A 21,226-nucleotide genomic window follows, 5' to 3' on the forward strand; every position below is an offset into this window, starting at 1 on the left:
AAAATAAGAATGCATAAGTACTTTCTCCTCTGCTATCAAAATTATTTCAGAATAGTAGCCTTTCACGTTTCTACAGAGAGAAGCAAAAAGAATTTAGTAAAGCTCATTGTTCTCTTTGGTCCTTTCTATAAGAAAATCCACCTATGACAGCTAATATATGGAGATACACTCGTGACAAACTATTGATAGATTGGGGAATGGGTATGCTACAAAGCTTCAAGACCTGATAAGAGTGACTAAGAATTTGAAAAACTAGACAAATGGCAAAGGAACATCCTCCAAAGCCAAACTGTGTGTGTCCTTTAAGCGATTGGTAATTTTTTAAAAGTCTAAGCAGATGATTTTGAACCATAACTCCTGTGCGCTGATTCTCTTCCTAACATTTAGAAACTAAAGATGCTAGTTGAGGGCCAGTTGGGTATGGCTGTAAAGCACACTCGGAACTCTCTAGGGTACCATTACACCTGCCCAGGGACTGCCAGCTCTCTAGGTGGGTGACGGTTCTCCACTTATCTTTACCTGCAGAGGGAGACCCATACTTCACAGGAAAGCTTCAGGATTACACGGGCGTGGAGAAGGATGAAGTGGTTCTTCAGTGTGAAATCAGCAAAGCGGATGCACCCGTGAAATGGTTTAAGGACGGGAAGGAAATAAAGCCGTCTAAAAATGTTGTTATTAAGGCTGACGGCAAGAAGCGGATGCTGATCCTCAAGAAAGCCTTGAAATCCGACATTGGCCAGTATACCTGTGACTGTGGGACAGACCAGACCTCTGGAAAGCTCGACATTGAAGGTGAGGACATTTCCATGAGTCTCTGTAGTTGCCATGGGAGTCTTCTCTGCCAGAGACTCATAGCACTTCTGACCCTTCATTTCTTCCAGATCGGGAGATTAAACTGGTGCGACCCCTGTACAGTGTCGAGGTGATAGAGACCGAGACAGCACGCTTTGAAACCGAGATCTCTGAAGATGATATCCATGCCAACTGGAAACTCAAGGGAGAGGCGCTGCTCCAAACACCTGTATGGCTATTTCTGAACCTGTCAGCACTGAAGAGGGATAGTGTGAAGTGGAAAAGGACAGGCGAAAAGTCAGGGTGCATGCGGGGCATTTGAAACATGGAATTAAGTTCCCTATGGGGCCTGCGGCCAAAGAGAGACGTTGGGGTCTGTGAATGGACTAGGAAGGTCACTTGTACATTGATTCTTGCCCAGCACTGTGTAAGTTAGATGTACCCTATAATGCTTCTAGTTCAGAATTACACAGCTAAAAGAAACACTTCTGGTAGTACCAGGGGGTTGTATTTCATACATGAAGTGTATGTATAACCATTCATTTGTAGCACCTCTTTATAAATTATATTATATACCTATGAAAAAAGTCTCAACATTACTTGCTATACAACACTTTCTCTCCATTGGCACAGGAGTGTGAAATTAAAGAAGAAGGCAAGATACATTTTCTTATCTTACACAACTGCCGTCTGGACCAGACTGGTGGTGTAGATTTCCAAGCTGCCAATGTCAAATCTAGCGCCCACCTCCGAGTTAAGCGTAAGTATTACATGTTTTTGATAAAAAAGGAAGAAAAGAGGGAGGGAGGGAGGGAGGGAGGGAGGGAGGGAGGGAGGAAGGAAGGAAGGAAGGAAGGAAGGAAGGAAGGAAGGAAGGAAGGAAGGAAGGAAGGAATCAAGCTTAACTGGGATTGGAAAATACTATTTGTGTGTAAAAACTGGCTTTCCTATTTATTTTTTGACCTCCTGATATAAAAGTTGTTCAGATTCTAAACTCTTGTCATTTTCAGTGACTTGGTCATTTGAACATCAATGACAAATTAAAGTCGGATTTTTCTGCTGTTGTAATCCTTTCATTCAAAATCGATAAACATACAGTAAGAACTAAGAATTAAAAATTCTTAAAAAAAAAAAAACAAACCTGTATCTCTCAAGTGACTATCCAACAGTAACCCTAGAGAGAAGACCTTTGCTGTGTGGGCATTTTCAGCTCAAGAAGGGAGGCAGAAAAGTTAGGTTCCCATTTTTGGAAGGCGCGAAGTGGCTGACGGACATGGACAGGCTGTGGGGCCAGGGACCCCTTGTCTCTCCCAATCAGAGCCTTAGTTATTTTGGAGGTCACATACCTTATGTAGCAGGAGGAACTTGACGCCTGGCAGAGAGACAGATGCAGCCCAGATTTCTTGCTGACCTTGTATATCCTGGAGAGGCGGCTCCTACAAACACCGGCTCTTTGGTTGCTACTTTCCCCTTCTCAGCACCACGGGGCCACGTCCACATGGGAGTTAAAGCAGCAGCCAGACTTGTGGGTCTTTCCTTCTTGAAGAAAACCATCATGGAAATGAAGAATTAAATCTGTTTATCCTTGGGAAATTTCAGAATGAATAACACAAGGCATTTCCTTCCCTCTCGCAAAGCGCGGATAATCGGTCTTCTGAGGCCTCTGAAGGACGTCACAGTGACCGCAGGGGAAACAGCCACCTTTGACTGCGAGCTGTCTTATGAGGATATCCCAGTGGAATGGTACCTCAAAGGGAAGAAACTGGAGCCTGATGATAAGGTAAAAAGCGGGCCACCAGTCGCTGCTTTGCCTTTCTCCTTTGGGATCACTTCCATTGTCCTTCGCTTTGTTCTTGCTAAGGCCCCGCCCCTCCAGAGCCCTTGCTTTTGTCCTTCCTCTAACTTGATTTCTGCTGGAACTGTAAAATGGGAGTTTTCAGATTACATATGTTTAACCTGATGATAGTGTCTTACTAAAATAGGAATAACAATTTTAGATATGATCAGGTTGTAGTTTTTTCGGGAAGAAAAAAAGGAGGCAAACGCTCAGTAGCCAGCAGGGCTAGCTCGTAGGAGTGGTGGAAAGCAAGAACACAGCGGAGGGGCTTCCTAACCGAGGTCTCAGCTGCAGCTGTGCACACAGGTTGTTCCTGTGTTATCTGGTGTTCGGGGGAGAAACGGATTGAGAGGAGACTGGAACTCCATTTTGGGCAGTTGATAGAGTCGGAGAGATAACTTCTGGGCAGATTTTCTCTTCTAGCCTTTCCCCGAGGCTATTTTTAACGCTCAAGTGTTTTAGGCTGCGCAAACTCTGGAATGCCAGAGGACCATTTAAAGTGCAGCTGGCGGAATGGGGGGGGGGCGGTTTGCAGGGATCCCTGTGTGTAAATGAATAAACTTTTGAGAAGTTTGGGTAAACTACTTTAGTTTTGGCTAACATTCATTCCTGAGGTTCAACATTCAACCCCAAAGTGAAAACTGAGCCATTTATTCAGATAGGCCTAAATTGATCTGTGTATCTCTGTCTTATGCAATCCCTTTAGTGTAGAAGTGATAATCACATTAGCTTGATAATTTGCCCTGCATTTTGAATTCTTAAAAATAAAATATAGAAAAATACAGGACATTTCATTGTTTGCCTTGCCCAATATTCCAGAAATAATACTGACCATCTGTAAAATTTCTATACAAATCAAAATTTGAAGACTGAAAAAGATACCATTGGGAAAGGATTTAGTTTCACGGAGCTGAAGGACTAGAGGACATTGCCTTCATGTAGATGTGTGAAAATAGATTTTAAAAACTAGCGTCCAACTAAGTGAGTAGTGATTAACTCAGTAACAGTCATCTGGTAGATGAGTTCTGCCCAGCACTCAGTGGACCAAGACCTTTGGTTTCTATGGTTACCAACGGGAAAAGACGGCAGAACGTTCCAACTGTAGCATTTCACACCAAAAAAACTTTTTTTTTACAACAAAGTCTTCTAGATACCAAACCAGGTGCTGGGTTCAACTCAGATTTCTTGGTTTAATATGTACATCTCTCTTTTATTTTTCCTATTCAGTGCAGCGTATTTTTTTTTCTTATTTGGTGATTAAACTAGGAGCTTTATATTAGAAAAAAAAAGATGACTATCCATTCAAACACAAAAACTCTGCTATTTTGACTTAAAATGTAGATTCCTAAACATCTCGCATCTGCTTTACTCCAGGGGAAAGCCGGGTGGTGGTGGCGCACGCCTTTAATCCCAGCACTCGGGAGGCAGAGGCAGGCGGATCTCTGTGAGTTCGAGACCAGCCTGGTCTACAAGAGCTAGTTCCAGGACAGGCTCCAAAACCACAGAGAAACCCTGTCTCGAAAAACCAAAAAAAAAAAAAAAAAAAAAAAAGAAAAAAAAAGAAAATATATTATCATACTACATTTTTTCCTAGGGTTAGGAAGGGTGGGTCCACCAGAGCCTGAGGGCTGCTGAATTGTCCCTGCCTGTAGGAATGTTAATCCCACAGGAGGCCTTCCAAAACTAATCCTTCTGCGAACTTGATCTCCTACCTTTTTTTTTCTTTTCTTTTTTTCTTTTTGTTTTTTAATTTATTAGCTTTTTTTTTGAAAAAAATACCAATCCAAATTCCCACTCCCTCCCTCCTCCCATTCCCTCCACCCACCTTTCCACCCACCCCCTAAGAGAGGGTAAGGCACATTGCTTTGTGGAAGGTCCAAGGCCCTCCCTACTACATCTAGGCTGAGCAAGGTATCCATCCAAAGAGAATAGAATCCCAAAAAGCCAGTACAAGCAGTAGAGATAAATCCTGGTGCCACTGGCCCCTCAGTCTGCTCCAGCCATGCAACTGTCAACACATTCAGAGGGACTAGTTTGGTCCTATGCTTGTTCCTTCTCTGTCCGGGTGGAGTTGGTGAGCTCCTATTAGCTCAGGTAGACTGTTTCAGTGGATGAACCCTTCATTGTCTTGACCTCTTTGCTCATATCCTCACTCCTCCCACTCTTCAACTGATCCTTGGGAGCTCAGTCAAGTGCTTCGATGTGGGTCTCTGCCTCTGTTTCCATCTGTTATTGGACAAAGGTTCTATGGTGATATTTAAGATAATCATCAGTCTGACTACAGGGCAAGTCAGGATCGGGCCCCCTCTAGTCTATTGCTTGGGGTCTTAGGCAGGGTCATCCTTGTGGATTCCTGGGAATTTCTCTAGATCCAGGTTTCTGCTAACTCTATAATGGCTCCCTCAATCAAGATATCTCTTTCCTTGCTCTCATCTCTGTCCTTTCTCCATCTCAACTATCCCATTCTCTCAAGTTCTCCTCAACCCTCCCCTTCTCAGCTCCTCTACCCCCATGCTCTCAATTTTGCCAGGCGATCTTGTGTGTTTCCAAGATTTTGTACCTCTTAAGTGTCTCTTTCCAAAAAAAAAAAAGAAAAAAAAATAAGAACGAGCTGCAAAGTTGCATGTTCACTTATTATGTTTAGAGGTTTTCTTTAAATTAGGTTTATTAGCACAAACTGTTCTTATCATGTTAACTCAGGCCTTTTTATCTACACTTTTCATAAAAATCTCTAATCTCTACACCAACAGTCACACAAAACAACTTAGAGACATCGGAAACTGGAAGGCAACATTTTGGAAATAAACTTTATTTTTCTTTCATTTTTGGTTTTTAACCTCTTTGGCCAAGTGAAAACAGCTAAATTCTCTCAGAGATCAAAAATTATCTTTTGATAATTTTGTATTTAAATTTTAACAGTTTGGTGGTGCCTTCTGTGTTCCACCAGTATACCTCGTTATATCAACAAAGGATGACTCTTAATGTTATCATTACATGGTTTACCAAAAATATTTGGCATTCATTTCATTGATTTGTTTTTCTGTCTATTATGTGAATACAGTCAAACTATTGACTATGGTCTACATAAGCCATTTATTGAAAACTCACTACTTTCTGGGCGATATATTCAGTGACAGAGAATGTCCTACAGACTTTTCAGAATAATTCAGATGGCAAATCGATGTATTAATAGATACTATATAATTGTGCATGTGTTAGAAACTGAAGTTCCTTTTAAGTGGCCATAAGTCAAGGTTCAAAATTCATAGACATTGTTTTAAAAGTCCCATCCAGACCCCACTTCCCAAATAAGTAGCAGCTATGCTCCTAGGGACAATCTTGACTACCGTCCCCCAGCTGTGTCTGTGCCTGTTTCAGGTGTTCTCGGTATTAAGGGCAGTTAGATGAATAACTGACTTGTTCTTATTTGAAGAAAATGTTTCAGTGAACCTGTATTCCTGATTCTTTCTTCTACCCCTAGTGAAATATAAACAATTCTTAACTCTAAGTAGACACTTAGGTGCTAAAGCCAATCTCAACTACAGAGCAGAGCTTTTGAGGAACCTTAGGTTCTAGAACCCTAATCTTCTACCTCTAACAGCACCAGTGATGTCTGATTTTCCCATTACTGATGTTCAAACGCAGGAAGACAGACGAGTCAACATCAAAAAAATTTGTTAACAAAATTCAGAAATTGTACAAGTTAGTCAAGGATTGCATTCATTTGCAAAGTAAATTGAAGCCAGGAGGTGGTGGTGGTGCATGTCTTTAATCTCCACTTGGGAGGCAGACGCAGGTGGATCTCTGTGACTTTGGGGTCAACCTGGTCTACCAGAGCAAGTTCCAGGACAGACTCCAAAGCTACAGAGAAACCCGATCTCGAAAAACCAAAATAAATAAATAAATAAATAAATAAATAAAGCAAAGTAAATTGAATTGCTAAAATAAATGAGAGAAGAGTTCTAGCTTGTATTTATATGATCATTACCTTGCTTTTAAAACATACAATTTTCTTTCAGGAAAAAAAAAAGTCTACTTTCAGGCTACAATAACCAATCATTTTTCTTTTGTTTTTAGCTTCTCTAAATTCTTTTCTACACACAAGCTTGAAGCAAAACAGAAATGCATACATATTTATAATTACATGTATTTTTCACAGGATCAGAAATGTAAATAGAAATTGGTCTGTGCAAGTTCAACATAAAAAGCCACCCTGTACTTATATAATGGTAACGAAGAAATCCTAAAAAATGTCCCTAAAAACCACCTCTTATTTATATAATGGTAACTAAAAAAATCCTAAAAATATTTTTAGAAGTTTTGAAAGTATTGGCTGAAGTCATTTTAAGATAAATATATATTCAACATACACGATCATAAACCAATGTGAGTAACACTCTTGCATAGTTTATCCAGATGAGTTAAGGGACCTGCATTCTAGGCGGCTGTTTCATCTCTCTGTCTCCTGCACTCTTTGCAAACTCACCTAGGTGGTGACCCGTTCGGAAGGAAGAGTTCACACGCTCACCCTGAGGGACGTGAAGCTGGAAGACGCGGGAGAGGTCCAGCTGACGGCCAAGGATTTCAAAACTCAGGCCAACCTCTTTGTGAAAGGTAATTTCAAAAATCATCCCTAAGTGCACACACCATGAGCAGAATCATAAATAATGCATCCGCCTAATTGTTTTTGTGCAAGAGCACCGCAGATCATTAAAATCAAGGATCCAAAAGTCTAATTTACATTTTGGCATAACAAAATATAGGTTTTTTTAAAATAGTGAGGCAGTGTATACACCTTCAAGGCCAGCACTCAAGAGGCAGAGACATCCAGATCTCTGTGAGTTCAAAGCCAGCCTGGTCTACAGTGTGAATTCCAGGACAGTCAGGTCTACACAGAGAAAACTTGTCTCTGAAGGAAAAAAAAAATTCAAAATTAACGTGGGTTTTACATACTCTTTCTGTCCCTATGTTATTATTGTATTTTTAACTAGTTCCAAAAACAACTGGTGAAATAATTATTATCAACTCATTTTATGAAAATTTTGGCCATTATTTCCTTTATGTTTAATACTTATTTTTCTTGTAAGCCTAACCCTCAAGAGTCAGAGGCAGAAGGATTGTCTCAAGTTTGAAACCAGCCTGGTCTACATAATGAGTTTCCAGACTGGCCAAGAGGCAGCAGGGACATAAAAAGTTTTTTTTTTCTCTGTATGTATGAATAATGATAAAGCAACATTATTTAAGGAAAACATCTAAATGAAAAATAGTTTGGCAAATGAGTAAACTTAGAGCAGAAGCAGCCCCAGAGATGCCAGAGAAAACTAGAGAAAGTTCTGGAACTCTTGGAGAAGGGAAGCAGCTAATAAGTTGGATTCTTTCAGAACCCCCAGTTGAGTTCACTAAACCCCTTGAAGACCAGACGGTCGAAGAGGAGGCCACTGCAGTGCTGGAGTGTGAAGTATCCAGAGAAAACGCCAAGGTGAAATGGTTCAAAAATGGCACAGAAATCCTCAAGAGCAAGAAATACGAAATCGTCGCTGATGGCAGGGTCAGGAAGCTCATTATACATGGCTGCACCCCAGAGGATATCAAGACATACACTTGCGATGCTAAGGACTTTAAGACTTCCTGTAACCTGAATGTTGTTCGTAAGTATTCCTCCTCAGGACTTGGCCTTTGTAACTCTTTGTAGCCAAAACATCAAGACACTTTATGCATGCCCTTCTTGGCCTAATCATAATTCTTGACCTAACCTGATACTTCACCCGTATCTTTAAAAACCATCTTGTGCTCTGTCTAGTCTTGGAAAAGACACCGACCACTGTTCACTGTGCTGCTGTGCTCTTTGTCTGTATGTGGCTATGCCCACTATTTGAATATCCTGCTAGAGATGAAAATAACCTTTAACACAAAGAGAAGTGCAGAACCGTGAAAGGAAAAGTTTTCAGGCCTGGAGAATATCTTAAAAATGAGAATGAAAGTTGCTTGAACAGGAACAAACCTACTTGAGAACAGCTCTAATGTGCCAATGCCCTATCACATAATTCAGTCTGATAAGGATGGAAGAGAAGCTGAATGAGGCCTGGATTCTTTGAATGAAGCACTCTGTCATTTTTGCTATTGCTTCTTCCCCTGTACAGAAATAAGCCTTTATCTCAGTATGTCCACTGCTAGCTAGCTCATTCGCTTTGTTGGTTCATTTGTCCCGCATAGCATTTTTCATGGTATATTTTTGTGCAATACTTGTTTGGCTGTGTTGCTTTTCATCTGTCAACAGCTAAAACCTAGTGGCTTTGACTGTACTCCCAGCATCTTGTGCCGTGTCACTCTTTTCACGCTTCGGTTAACTTACCTCAGAGTAGCCCCTTGTAATCTACTTCCTCTTGGCGAAGGCTCAGCCATGATGGCTTATCGCCAAGCCTACCAGCTAGCATTGGTCTCAGAACCCCATGACCAAGAAGGGTCGACTTGGAAAGGCCTTATAAGGAGTCCTGAAAGATGGAAGGGAAAAGAGGCAGCTGCTCCATCCCACAGAGCAGCAGTGCCGTGTCTGGAAATGCCTGAACCAGCAGACTTAAAAGTCAAATCAGCGCCCTATGTAGAACACAGTGTTTGTCATACAAATACATGCCTGACTTGCATGGAAAATCTTTAAAGCTGAGTCAAAACTGAAAAACTGGATATGCGTGGTTCCAACTGGACTCATGTCTATTAGCCATACACAAAGCCAACTGGAGGGCTTCAAACTATTGTCTTGGCATTCAGGCTATTGTCTTTGAATTCTACTGGATTCCTAATGATGTTTCTTCCCTTACTAGTGTTTCCTTTGACAAATAATGTCCTTCAACTCTGATATAGAACCAACAGAAAGAAGGCATCTTCTTCAGTAATCATTCAAAAGAGCTGAGATGGATCTCAGTGTGAAAGAACTAAGTTGGTAGTACAGCAAGACATAATGTGTGTGAGCTAGACAGATCAGAATCAGCGCATCATCCCCCGTGGAAGCTGCAAGCGATTTCAAAGTCAGTGTCAGTCTATTAAGATAGGAAAAGAAAAAAAAAAAAAGTCCTGCAAAAGAGAGTCACTTTTTCTCACTGGGTGTTGGCAGCGCAGCCCTTAGGCACAGCACTTGGGAAGCAAAGGCAGGCAAAGTTTGAGGCCAGCCTACTACAGAGAAACCTTGTCTTGAAAGAGCGAAGAGTCACTTTTTTTTAATGTGTACCAGAAGAATATCAGAAGCCTCCTTTGAATATCAATGTCATTCTCTTACAGCCCCTCATGTGGAATTCCTAAGACCACTCACGGACCTTCAAGTTAAAGAAAAAGAAACGGCTCGGTTTGAGTGTGAAATTTCCAAGGAAAACGCCAAGGTCTGTAACTACATAACATTATCTTAGTGTGTGTAAGGTCTGTAACTACACAACATTATCTTAGATTATCAAGACGCTCTGTTTGCTTTTGGCCAAATAATAAGAAAAAAATAGCTAAAATGGGGGGGGTCAGAGAAAATATTTAAAGATTATGTTAGCATGAAAGATGGACCTGACTTAATTATTCTCCTTAGTATTACTCAATAGAAAAACCCTGAACTCAGATGAGATTTATCATTTAGAGACATTTAGAATTGCTATCTTTTTAAGATATATATATTTTTAAGATATATATTATAACATAATATATATATATATATATATATATATATATATATATATATATATATAAAATAGCAGTAATTCCATATCTTAGCTAAGTATTTCTGGTTGCCATGAACTATTTTTATTGCCAAATTCCTTTAACTTTCAGTCTGCTTCCACAGCAGGGGAGCTGGTTTGTGTGAGATGTAAGGCCCCCTAAGACTCAAAATGTGTATAATCCTGTTATTTTTTTCATATTTGGTAATAGTATCATAGGGGGTCAAGAGTACTTGGTAACTTTGTTCTTACTTTTTGTTTTTTTTATTTATATTTTTATCTGTCCTTCATACATACTATAATATTTATGGTCTTCTTTTATAAATACTATAATGTCTTAAGATTGATTTTTTAAAAATCCTTCTACATCCTAGCTCCCCTAGTTTCTGTTAAGAATACCATGTGAAGAAACAACATGAACACTGATTAAAAAAAATAAATCTATTTGTCTTAAAATACAGGTTCAGTGGTTTAAAGATGGTGCTGAAATTAAAAAGGGCAAAAAGTATGACATCATTTCTAAGGGAGCCGTACGAATTCTTGTCGTCAACAAATGTCTACTGAACGACGAAGCCGAATATTCCTGTGAAGTGCGGACGGCAAGAACTTCCGGCATGCTGACAGTTCTGGGTGAGTGTGAAGGCTTTCTTTGCCTAAATGCACTAGTCCGGAAAACCCACTCTGGTTTTACTGAATGAATTTGGGTTCTTTTTCTATAGAGGAAGAAGCTGTCTTCACAAAGAATCTTGCTAACCTTGAAGTTAGTGAAGGAGACACTATCAAGCTGGTGTGCGAAGTCTCCAAGCCTGGGGCCGAAGTGATCTGGTACAAAGGGGATGAGGAGATCATAGAAACAGGAAGATTTGAGATACTTACTGATGGCAGGAAGAGAATCCTGATCATTCAGAATGCGCAACTTGAGGACGCGGGCAGCTACAACTGTCGACTCCCAAGTTCTCGGACAGACGGCAAAGTCAAAGTACACGGTAAGAAAATCTCAGGGAAGCACATTCTCTCCCTAGTCATTCATTCTTGTCTGACTTAAGATTCAAATGCCTATGTTTTCAATGTCTTCCAACATTTTGCTTTCCAGAACTTGCTGCTGAATTCATCTCAAAGCCTCAAAACCTTGAAATCCTGGAAGGAGAAAAGGCCGAGTTTGTCTGCACTATATCAAAGGAAAGCTTTGAGGTTCAGTGGAAGAGGGATGATCAGACTCTTGAGTCTGGAGATAAATATGACGTCATCGCTGATGGCAAAAAGAGAGTCCTAGTTGTGAAAGACGCCACACTACAAGACATGGGCACTTACGTGGTCATGGTTGGGGCTGCCAGAGCTGCGGCTCACCTGACTGTCATTGGTAAGTTTCTTCTTCTTCAGATTGATTTGTTTGTAGTTTTGGTCCCTCGTCATGCTACAAAGTCTTATTGGTTATTTACAGAAAAACTCAAGATCATAGTTCCTCTTAAGGACACCACGGTAAAAGAACAGCAAGAGGTTGTCTTTAACTGTGAAGTCAATACCGAAGGTGCCAAAGCCAAGTGGTTCAGAAACGAAGAGGCCATATTTGATAGTTCAAAATACATCATCCTCCAAAAGGACCTGGTCTACACTCTCAGAATCAGAGACGCACGCTTAGATGACCAAGCCAACTACAATGTATCGCTGACTAACCACAGAGGGGAAAATGTTAAGAGCACAGCCAATCTAATAGTGGAAGGTATGTGACTTAGACAGTGCCAGAGCATTTTTTCCCAGCCATTTATATTATGCAAACAACTAAATTCAACATTATTGTTCTCTATCACCGCAGAGGAAGACCTTAGGATTATTGAACCTCTTAAAGATATCGAAACAATGGAGAAGAAATCAGTCACCTTCTGGTGCAAGGTGAATCGTCTCAATGTGACACTCAAGTGGACCAAAAATGGAGAAGAAGTGCCTTTTGACAACCGCGTATCGTACCGAATTGATAAGTACAAGCACTCCCTAATCATCAAGGACTGCGGGTTTCCAGATGAGGGTGAATACATTGTCACGGCTGGACAAGACAAATCCGTCGCAGAGCTGCTCATCATAGAAGCCCCGACAGAATTCGTGGAGCACCTAGAAGACCAGACAGTCACTGAGTTTGATGATGCGGTCTTTTCCTGCCAACTCTCCAGAGAGAAAGCCAATGTAAAATGGTACCGAAACGGAAGAGAAATCAAGGAAGGCAAAAAGTATGCCAAAAGCATTCGGTGCCGGGGCTCGCTGTTTTTGTGTGCACTTTGACAGCCTAGCACTTGTGGCTCAAGCTAACTAATCATCCAATCTCTTCTTCAGATACAAATTTGAAAAAGATGGGAGCGTACACAGGCTCATCATAAAGGACTGCCGGCTGGAGGATGAGTGCGAATATGCTTGTGGGGTAGAGGACAGGAAGTCCCGAGCTAGGCTCTTTGTGGAAGGTGCGCATCGGTTTCAAGAGTAATTCTGACTGAAATGACTATTTTTTATGATGCTGATAAAATTACAGGCATACATCTGTTTTTATTTTTACATTTCCTTTCCAGAAATCCCTGTCGAGATTATCAGGCCTCCTCAAGACATTCTTGAAGCCCCTGGTGCTGATGTTATCTTTATGGCTGAGCTCAACAAAGATAAAGTGGAGGTCCAATGGCTTAGAAATAACATGGTTGTTGTCCAGGGCGACAAGCACCAGATGATGAGTGAAGGAAAGATACACAGGCTACAGATTTGTGACATTAAACCACGTGACCAGGGCGAATACAGATTCATTGCCAAAGATAAAGAAGCCAGGGCGAAACTTGAGTTAGCAGGTAAGGCGCCTTCTTTTGCTTTGCAATGGTCTGATGAAATCACAGATCCTACATAGATTTCAGATTTTACAGTTATAGCAAAATGCTTCTTGTGAAAGCCTATGGTTTTCAAGCCCACATCGCATGTTAAGATACTCTTCCTCTCTATAATAGGAGAAAGTGAATGGCATTCATATCATACCATGGGATTATTCCTGGCATGTGGCAGCTGTTCATGAATTCGTAGAATTAGCGACAACCCCTCACTCTACTGCTGTGCAACTCCTGTGTATCTTTTAGATAACTCTCATCTTGACCCAATTCTTCCCTATTCCAAATTATAAACCTCCAACAGCGTTCTCTGCTATAAAATGACTGTAGCATACTTCCAAGGTTCTGATAATGTTAGCCAATGTAGAGTTTTAAAAAAAAAACAAAAAAACCCATGCTGTAGCATGACTATAATATATAATTCAAACACGTTTGCATGTTCTCTTTCTCACTAGCTGCACCTAAAATCAAGACAGCTGATCAGGATCTCGTGGTTGATGCCGGGCAGCCCCTGACTATGGTAGTGCCCTACGATGCCTACCCCAAAGCAGAAGCTGAGTGGTTTAAAGAAAACGAACCTCTGTCTACAAAAACTGTGGACACTACAGCTGAGCAGACTTCTTTCAGAATCTTGGAAGCCAAAAAGGAGGACAAGGGGAGATACAAAATCGTGCTTCAGAACAAGCATGGGAAAGCAGAGGGCTTCATCAACTTACAAGTTATTGGTAAGCCGCCGAGTCACTCAAACTTGATTGGCATAGCACAGCTTAAAGGCGCAACACCACTAAACAGTCTATGATTTGTACATTGTAGATGTTCCTGGGCCAGTTCGTAACTTAGAAGTGACTGAAACATTTGATGGTGAAGTCAGCCTCGCTTGGGAAGAACCTTTAACGGACGGTGGGAGCAAAATCATAGGTTACGTTGTTGAAAGACGTGATATCAAGAGGAAGACCTGGGTGCTGGTCACTGACCGAGCGGACAGCTGTGAGTTCACTGTCACCGGCCTACAGAAAGGAGGAGTGGAGTACCTGTTCCGTGTGAGCGCGAGGAACAGAGTCGGCACTGGAGAACCAGTAGAAACCGACAATCCTGTAGAAGCCAGGAGTAAATATGGTAAGAAGTAGTTAAGTAAACTGCCAACTAGCTTAATTTTTTGTTTCTCCCCAACATAACCCGAATTCACATGTGCTTCTTCTGTGGTGACATCCAGATGTTCCAGGCCCTCCTTTGAATGTCACCATCACTGACGTGAATAGATTTGGTGTCTCGCTGACGTGGGAGCCACCAGAGTACGATGGAGGTGCTGAAATCACAAACTATGTGATTGAACTGAGGGACAAGACTTCTATCAGGTGGGACACTGCCATGACCGTAAGGGCTGAGGACCTGTCAGCAACAGTCACCGATGTGGTTGAAGGACAGGAGTACAGCTTCCGGGTCAGAGCCCAGAACCGAATCGGAGTTGGGAAACCAAGTGCAGCCACACCCTTTGTCAAAGTTGCTGATCCAATAGGTAAGAGCATAGTAATACTTAAAAAGAAAATAAACATTGCATGAAACCAAAAACTTAAATATGAATTCTGATGCTTCTGATCAAATAAAATATAATAAAAGAACAAAACTGTAAAAGCCAAGACTGTGCACACATAGCCCACAGACTTGTTCTGATGACATGGTTAGGATCATTTCATGTCTTAATAAATTGTCACTCGATGAAATTATATGTTCCTAATCTTTCTGCCATTCCAGAGAGACCAAGTCCCCCTGTGAACCTCAGTTCCTCGGAACAGACACAATCATCAGTTCAGCTCACATGGGAGCCTCCTCTGAAAGATGGCGGCAGCCCAATATTGGGGTATATAATTGAAAGATGCGAGGAAGGGAAAGACAATTGGATTCGCTGCAATATGAAACCTGTCCCTGAACTGACTTACAAGGTAAGCAGTTTGCATCTTAAAAAAATATGTTTGTATTATATATGTATATTTGTTCTATATTATATATACATAGTTATAAAATATCACATATATTATAACATATATATGTTCATGGGCTTAAATGAATATGATGTTAACAAATACTAACTTGTAATTTTAGGTCACTGGATTGCATAAAGGGAATAAATATTTATATAGAGTATCTGCAGAAAATGCAGCTGGTGTTTCAGATCCATCCGAGATCCTTGGTCCTCTCACCGCTGATGATGCCTTTGGTAAAAAGATATTTTACTTTCTAGATTAGGGAATAGCCCATACCTTCTTTGGTGTACCAGAGACATACATATGGTGCTAGAAATTCACAGTTTTTTTTTTTTCTTGGTAGTTGAACCAACGATGGATTTGAGTGCATTCAAAGATGGTCTGGAAGTTATCGTTCCAAATCCCATCAAGATCCTGGTTCCAAGCACGGGCTACCCAAGACCAAAGGCAACCTGGACTTTTGGAGATCAAGTCCTAGAAGAGGGGGACCGTGTGAAAATGAAGACCATATCTGCCTATGCCGAACTTGTCATTTCTCCGAGTGAACGGCCAGACAAGGGTATTTACACACTCACATTAGAAAATCCTGTGAAGTCAATTTCTGGAGAAATTGATGTCAATGTGATCGGTAAGGAATTAAACTCCTGCTATCTAATGTGGTTTGACTGCATTAATACATATTGACCTCAATCATAATACCTTTCACTGCCTTTTATTATAAGCTCCCCCAAGCGCACCCAAAGAACTGAAATTTAGCGACGTAACAAAGGATTCTGTGCACTTGACTTGGGAACCACCCGACGATGACGGAGGAAGCCCACTAACTGGATATGTCATTGAAAAGAGAGACATGAGCCGGAAAACGTGGACTAAAGTGAGTGTCGCATAGTAACCCAGCAATTTTAGAAGAGAGAATGAAGGAGATTCCAGGAGGAGGCTGGGAGGCCATGCAGATGGGTCATGGGCTCAGTTTACCTTTGTGTCGTGACAAGTATCAAAACCTTTGGACTGTTCCTTGGGTAATTTAGCCAGAGTTTGGTACAGGTGTCCCATTTTGTTTTCAGCTAGGCACCTTTAACACATAAAAGAAAGCTTACCTACATACTTGGTATCTAGTGAGTACCACAGGTGCACACTGAGCTATAAGCCATTTCAAAGGAAGTATTTTTTGTCTCAGTGTAAATGGTGTTTTCATCATTGCACTTGATTTATTTTAGTTGACCTGATCTGCCTTGTTCTCTTCCTTTATGCTGGTTATATGTATGTGTGCGTGTGTATGTGTTCCATGTGTCTATGCACGTGTGCACACACACATTTTGCAATATTAGAAATAAAACTTATATTCACATGCTAAACAGTAACTACATCAATGAGTTCGCCCCTAGCCCTTTATACTCTCATTTAAAATTAAATTTCTAATAAACAAACTACCATCTTTTTAATGCACACAAACTAGAATCTATTTCTCATTGTATTTAAGGCCAATTATTATTTTATCCCACTTTGATGTTTTTTCCTAATACAAAAATAATATGAGAATAACACCAAGCTTTCATGCAAAACAACTTTAGAGTAAGCAGGGTGTAGTGGCACATGCTTGTAGAAACTGAGGCAGGACTATGGATTTAGAGCCAACAGGAACTAAACAGTAATAGATTCTAGGGCAGCCTGGGCTACATAGAAAGTCCCAATCTTAAAAAATTAATAGTGGGTATCTGTATTCATGATTTTTTTTTAAAAAACGTCTTTTGACTTGAGGAAATACTTGGGGAAGATAATTAACTATTTTTTTGTCTCAGGTTATGGACTTCGTGACCGATCTTGAATTCACGGTTCCTGATCTTGTTCAAGGAAAGGAATATCTATTCAAAGTCTGTGCTCGAAACAAGTGTGGCCCTGGAGAACCTGCATATACTGATGAACCTGTAAATATGTCTGCTCCTGCAAGTAAGTGCATGCCTCATGGGTTCATGCCTGGTCTGTGTTACCGAATTTTGATTTTAGTGCTGGGGTTGAAGTTTGGAGGGACGGCATGGGTTGGTAGCATGGCCATAACTGGAGAGCCTGTCTACGATTAATGCCCTCCTTAAAATGTTACAGTGGTACCTGACCCACCTGAGAATGTCAAATGGAGAGACAGGACTGCCAAAAGTATCTTCCTAACATGGGATCCTCCTAAAAATGACGGTGGCTCGCGCATCAAAGGATATATAGTTGAAAAATGCCCCCGTGGTTCTGACAAATGGGTTGCCTGTGGAGAGCCTGTTGCAGACACAAAGTAGGTGTTTGTTTTTTATATTGGATACATGAATAATTCTGACTCCTACCCACTAGAATGGATTTTACCTGGGAGACATTAAGAGTTCATTTTTTTCCTCACTAAGAATCCCTCTAGTATACCTACATCTGAGTTCACAAAGTTCAGCTGAGCATAGATAGCCTTCAAGGTTTCGTTAGTTATGATACTGAAAAGTCTAGTCACAAGTCAAGAATAGCCTAGTCCCAGGAACCTAATCCGGGCAACACAGGAATGAAGAAATGGAAGGCACAGCAGATATATACAGGAAAAACTGTGGTCCAGTGTGTCTTTGGGGTGGGGGATGGGGGTGACCACTATAATGGAGGACACCTTCTATGCTACCAGCAAACTCAGCAGGTTTATTATGTACAGCCGAAAGAGGAGGCGTTAGACTGTCTCCATGGGTGGTCTGGGGAGAGGAGATTCAGGAGGAAGCAGCTGTGGTTGATTAGACCAGAAGACGGCTTTGCCATTTCCATGAGTCTGAGGACATGGTTGTGCTCACCTCAACAACACAGTTCGCCGGGCGATGGTGGCGCACGCCTTTAATCCCAGCACTCGGGAGGCAGAGGCAGGTGGATCTCTGTGAGTTCGAGGCCAGCCTGGTCTACAAGAGCTAGTTCCAGGACAGGAACCAAAAGCTACGGAGAAACCCAGTCTCAAAAAATCCAAAGAAAAAAAAAAAAAAAAAAAACAGTTCATTAGGACCCCATCCATTCCTGACACATTCATTGCTTCCTCCAGTCCAGATATTTCATCTAAAAGCTGGTACTATGTTAGTGGTACGAATTCTAGAGAAATAACTATACTATGTAACTCTAAGTGTAATAGGTTATCTCCGTGACCATAACGCCCTATTTGTGTTCTGACAGAATGGAAGTCACAGGCCTCGAGGAAGGCAAATGGTACGCCTACCGCGTGAAAGCCTTGAACAGGCTAGGTGCTAGCAAGCCAAGCAAACCCACAGAAGAAATCCAGGCGGTGGACACACAGGGTATTTATCGTTTTCTTGTCTTTTCTGTCAGGGTTCTGACCTTGTCAGCTTGAACTCGCTAACAGCGTGAATAATCTTTTCCAATTCAGAGGCTCCTGAGATCTTCCTTGATGTGAAACTCCTCGCTGGCCTCACGGTAAAAGCCGGCACGAAGATTGAGCTTCCAGCCACTGTGACTGGAAAGCCTGAACCTAAAATAACCTGGACAAAGGCGGATACCCTTCTGAAGCCAGACCAAAGAATCACCATTGAAAATGTTCCTAAGAAATCCACGGTAACAATCACAGACAGTAAGAGAAGTGACACGGGCACATACATCATAGAAGCGGTGAATGTCTGTGGCCGGGCCACAGCGGTGGTGGAAGTGAACGTCTTGGGTAAGGGAGTCTCTTCTTTTTAAAAGGATTAAGTTTGCCATGGCTACTTGAACAAAACAGTTTACATTTTTTTCCCATGTAATGTCATCTGCAGATAAACCTGGACCACCAGCTGCTTTTGACATCACGGAGGTAACCAATGAGTCTTGTCTTCTGACGTGGAACCCGCCAAGAGATGATGGTGGATCTAAGATCACGAACTATGTCGTGGAGAGGAAGGCGACGGACAGCGATGTGTGGCACAAGCTCTCCTCAACTGTGAAGGACACACACTTCAAGGCGACCAAACTAACACCCAACAAGGAGTACATCTTCAGAGTTGCTGCGGAGAACATGTACGGCGTTGGCGAGCCAGTGCAGGCTGCTCCAATAGTCGCCAAATATCAATTTGGTGAGATTCTCAATCTGCTAACTAAAGAGAAGAAAAAGGGATGGGTTATATCAATCGTGCATGTAGGTGTTGGGTGCAGATCATGACTTTTTTCTGTCATTATGCCGTCTGTAGATCCACCTGGACCGCCAACTCGCCTAGAACCTTCTGACATCACTAAAGATGCAGTGACTCTCACGTGGTGTGAGCCAGACGATGACGGCGGCAGCCCCATCACCGGATACTGGGTGGAAAGATTAGACCCTGACACTGACAAATGGGTCCGATGCAATAAGATGCCAGTGAAGGACACAACATACAGGTGAGCCCGCCCCACGTGTCTGTCATGCTTTAAATTAGCCATGTACTCAGTTGTTGGCACGCCACAATCCTTTTGATCATGTGTGATTACAAATTAAGAGATTTTCATCACTTTTACTTCTGTTGCCTGTTGGCACATAGTTTTGAAATGACATGAATACCATTCAATAGCACATATCTGTTAACTCTATAATAGTAACCTTCTAGGCATTTCTAAGCATTTGGTCTTCCAATATATTAGCATAACTGATAATATTATAACTTATATAATGTTATAGATATAATTTGAGTAATATATGTGGCTTAATATAAAGACTATGACAGTGCAGTTAAAAACAATTTTAAATTTATGTGGAAGTATATTCAGTTAAATTTACAAATCGATTCTCACTATTTAAACAAATTAGCCTCTTCTATGTATAGTACACACTTCTTGTCATGATGTTACCTTGTCCCTCCTCCAGAGTGAAAGGTCTCACCAATAAGAAAAAGTACAGATTCCGTGTGCTGGCTGAAAATTTGGCTGGACCTGGAAAGCCAAGTAGATCAACTGAACCAATCTTAATAAAGGATCCCATAGGTATTATTTATATGATTTTCTGTAGTTATTTTGAGGCATATATTAACTTCCTTTGGACAAAACAAATAATGTTGAAATTGGCTTGCAGATCCTCCATGGCCTCCTGGAAAACCAACTGTAAAGGACATAGGCAAAACATCATTAGTATTGAACTGGACCAAGCCAGAACATGATGGAGGGGCAAAGATTGAGTCTTACGTCATTGAGATGCTGAAGACTGGGACGGACGACTGGGTCAGAGTGGCTGAGGGGGTCCCCACCACTGAGCATTTGCTCACAGGCCTGATGGAAGGGCAGGAATACTCGTTCCGAGTGAGAGCCGTGAACAAGGCTGGAGAGAGTGAGCCCAGTGACCCGAGCGACCCTGTACTTTGCCGGGAGAAACTCTGTAAGTCACTCTTACGATCTGAAAACTACATCTAAGGGAGATTTTAAACCTCACTGTTATTCCCATTTTGCCTATTATTCCTGCCTTGCCTTATTGTTTCCTTGACACCATGAGAACGTTTGGTAAAGACTTACATGGGATTTTTTTTTCTCTTTTCTTCAGATCCTCCGTCACCACCTCGTTGGCTCGAAGTGATTAATATCACAAAAAATTCAGCTGACCTAAAGTGGACAGTTCCTGAGAAAGACGGAGGGTCACCCATCACCAACTACATCGTGGAAAAGAGAGACGTGAGACGAAAAGGCTGGCAAACAGTGGACACCACGGTCAAGGAGACCAAGTGCACAGTGACCCCCCTGACAGAGGGCTCTCTGTATGTGTTCCGCGTGGCTGCAGAAAACGCCATTGGGCAAAGCGACTACACCGAAATCGGAGACTCCGTCCTGGCCAAAGACACCTTCAGTATGCACCGTAACTCAGTCTTTGCAGCAGCATTTGTAGCGAGTAATACGTCTTCCCTCGGGTTTTTCTAACCATTGGTTATTTTGCCAACAGCTACCCCGGGACCACCCTATGCCCTGACAGTAGTTGACGTGACAAAGCGACATGTTGACCTAAAGTGGGAACCACCTAAAAACGACGGTGGAAGACCGATCCAGAGGTAGAGCTTCCATTCCACTTAAAAAGTCAAACACGGACATCCGGGACAAACTTCTGCTTTTCTGAGTGCTAAGTGAAATGTT

At 41.7% G+C, this 21,226-nt stretch overlaps 1 protein-coding gene across 1 annotated transcript in view; it reads left to right on the forward strand.

The window, feature by feature from the left end:
• Positions 1-21,226, forward strand: part of Ttn (titin) — a 270,030-nt gene that overhangs the window by 162,398 nt on the left and 86,406 nt on the right. Inside the window, exons 187-217 of the mRNA XM_057755570.1 lie at positions 526-792; positions 882-1,021; positions 1,426-1,552; positions 2,430-2,572; positions 7,120-7,243; positions 8,011-8,277; positions 9,902-9,999; positions 10,782-10,950; positions 11,040-11,306; positions 11,414-11,680; positions 11,762-12,040; positions 12,134-12,542; positions 12,646-12,770; positions 12,876-13,142; positions 13,628-13,897; positions 13,986-14,288; positions 14,386-14,688; positions 14,925-15,112; positions 15,273-15,387; positions 15,498-15,782; positions 15,877-16,028; positions 16,954-17,101; positions 17,255-17,432; positions 18,326-18,447; positions 18,537-18,824; positions 18,919-19,215; positions 19,330-19,516; positions 19,980-20,095; positions 20,184-20,483; positions 20,646-20,945; positions 21,039-21,144. Coding sequence (XP_057611553.1) covers positions 526-792; positions 882-1,021; positions 1,426-1,552; positions 2,430-2,572; positions 7,120-7,243; positions 8,011-8,277; positions 9,902-9,999; positions 10,782-10,950; positions 11,040-11,306; positions 11,414-11,680; positions 11,762-12,040; positions 12,134-12,542; positions 12,646-12,770; positions 12,876-13,142; positions 13,628-13,897; positions 13,986-14,288; positions 14,386-14,688; positions 14,925-15,112; positions 15,273-15,387; positions 15,498-15,782; positions 15,877-16,028; positions 16,954-17,101; positions 17,255-17,432; positions 18,326-18,447; positions 18,537-18,824; positions 18,919-19,215; positions 19,330-19,516; positions 19,980-20,095; positions 20,184-20,483; positions 20,646-20,945; positions 21,039-21,144 — 6,607 coding nt within the window. The remainder of the gene's footprint in view (positions 1-525; positions 793-881; positions 1,022-1,425; positions 1,553-2,429; positions 2,573-7,119; positions 7,244-8,010; positions 8,278-9,901; positions 10,000-10,781; positions 10,951-11,039; positions 11,307-11,413; positions 11,681-11,761; positions 12,041-12,133; positions 12,543-12,645; positions 12,771-12,875; positions 13,143-13,627; positions 13,898-13,985; positions 14,289-14,385; positions 14,689-14,924; positions 15,113-15,272; positions 15,388-15,497; positions 15,783-15,876; positions 16,029-16,953; positions 17,102-17,254; positions 17,433-18,325; positions 18,448-18,536; positions 18,825-18,918; positions 19,216-19,329; positions 19,517-19,979; positions 20,096-20,183; positions 20,484-20,645; positions 20,946-21,038; positions 21,145-21,226) is intronic.

This window comes from Chionomys nivalis, chromosome 22 (genome assembly GCF_950005125.1).
Source record: "Chionomys nivalis chromosome 22, mChiNiv1.1, whole genome shotgun sequence".
NCBI lineage: Eukaryota > Metazoa > Chordata > Mammalia > Rodentia > Cricetidae > Chionomys > Chionomys nivalis.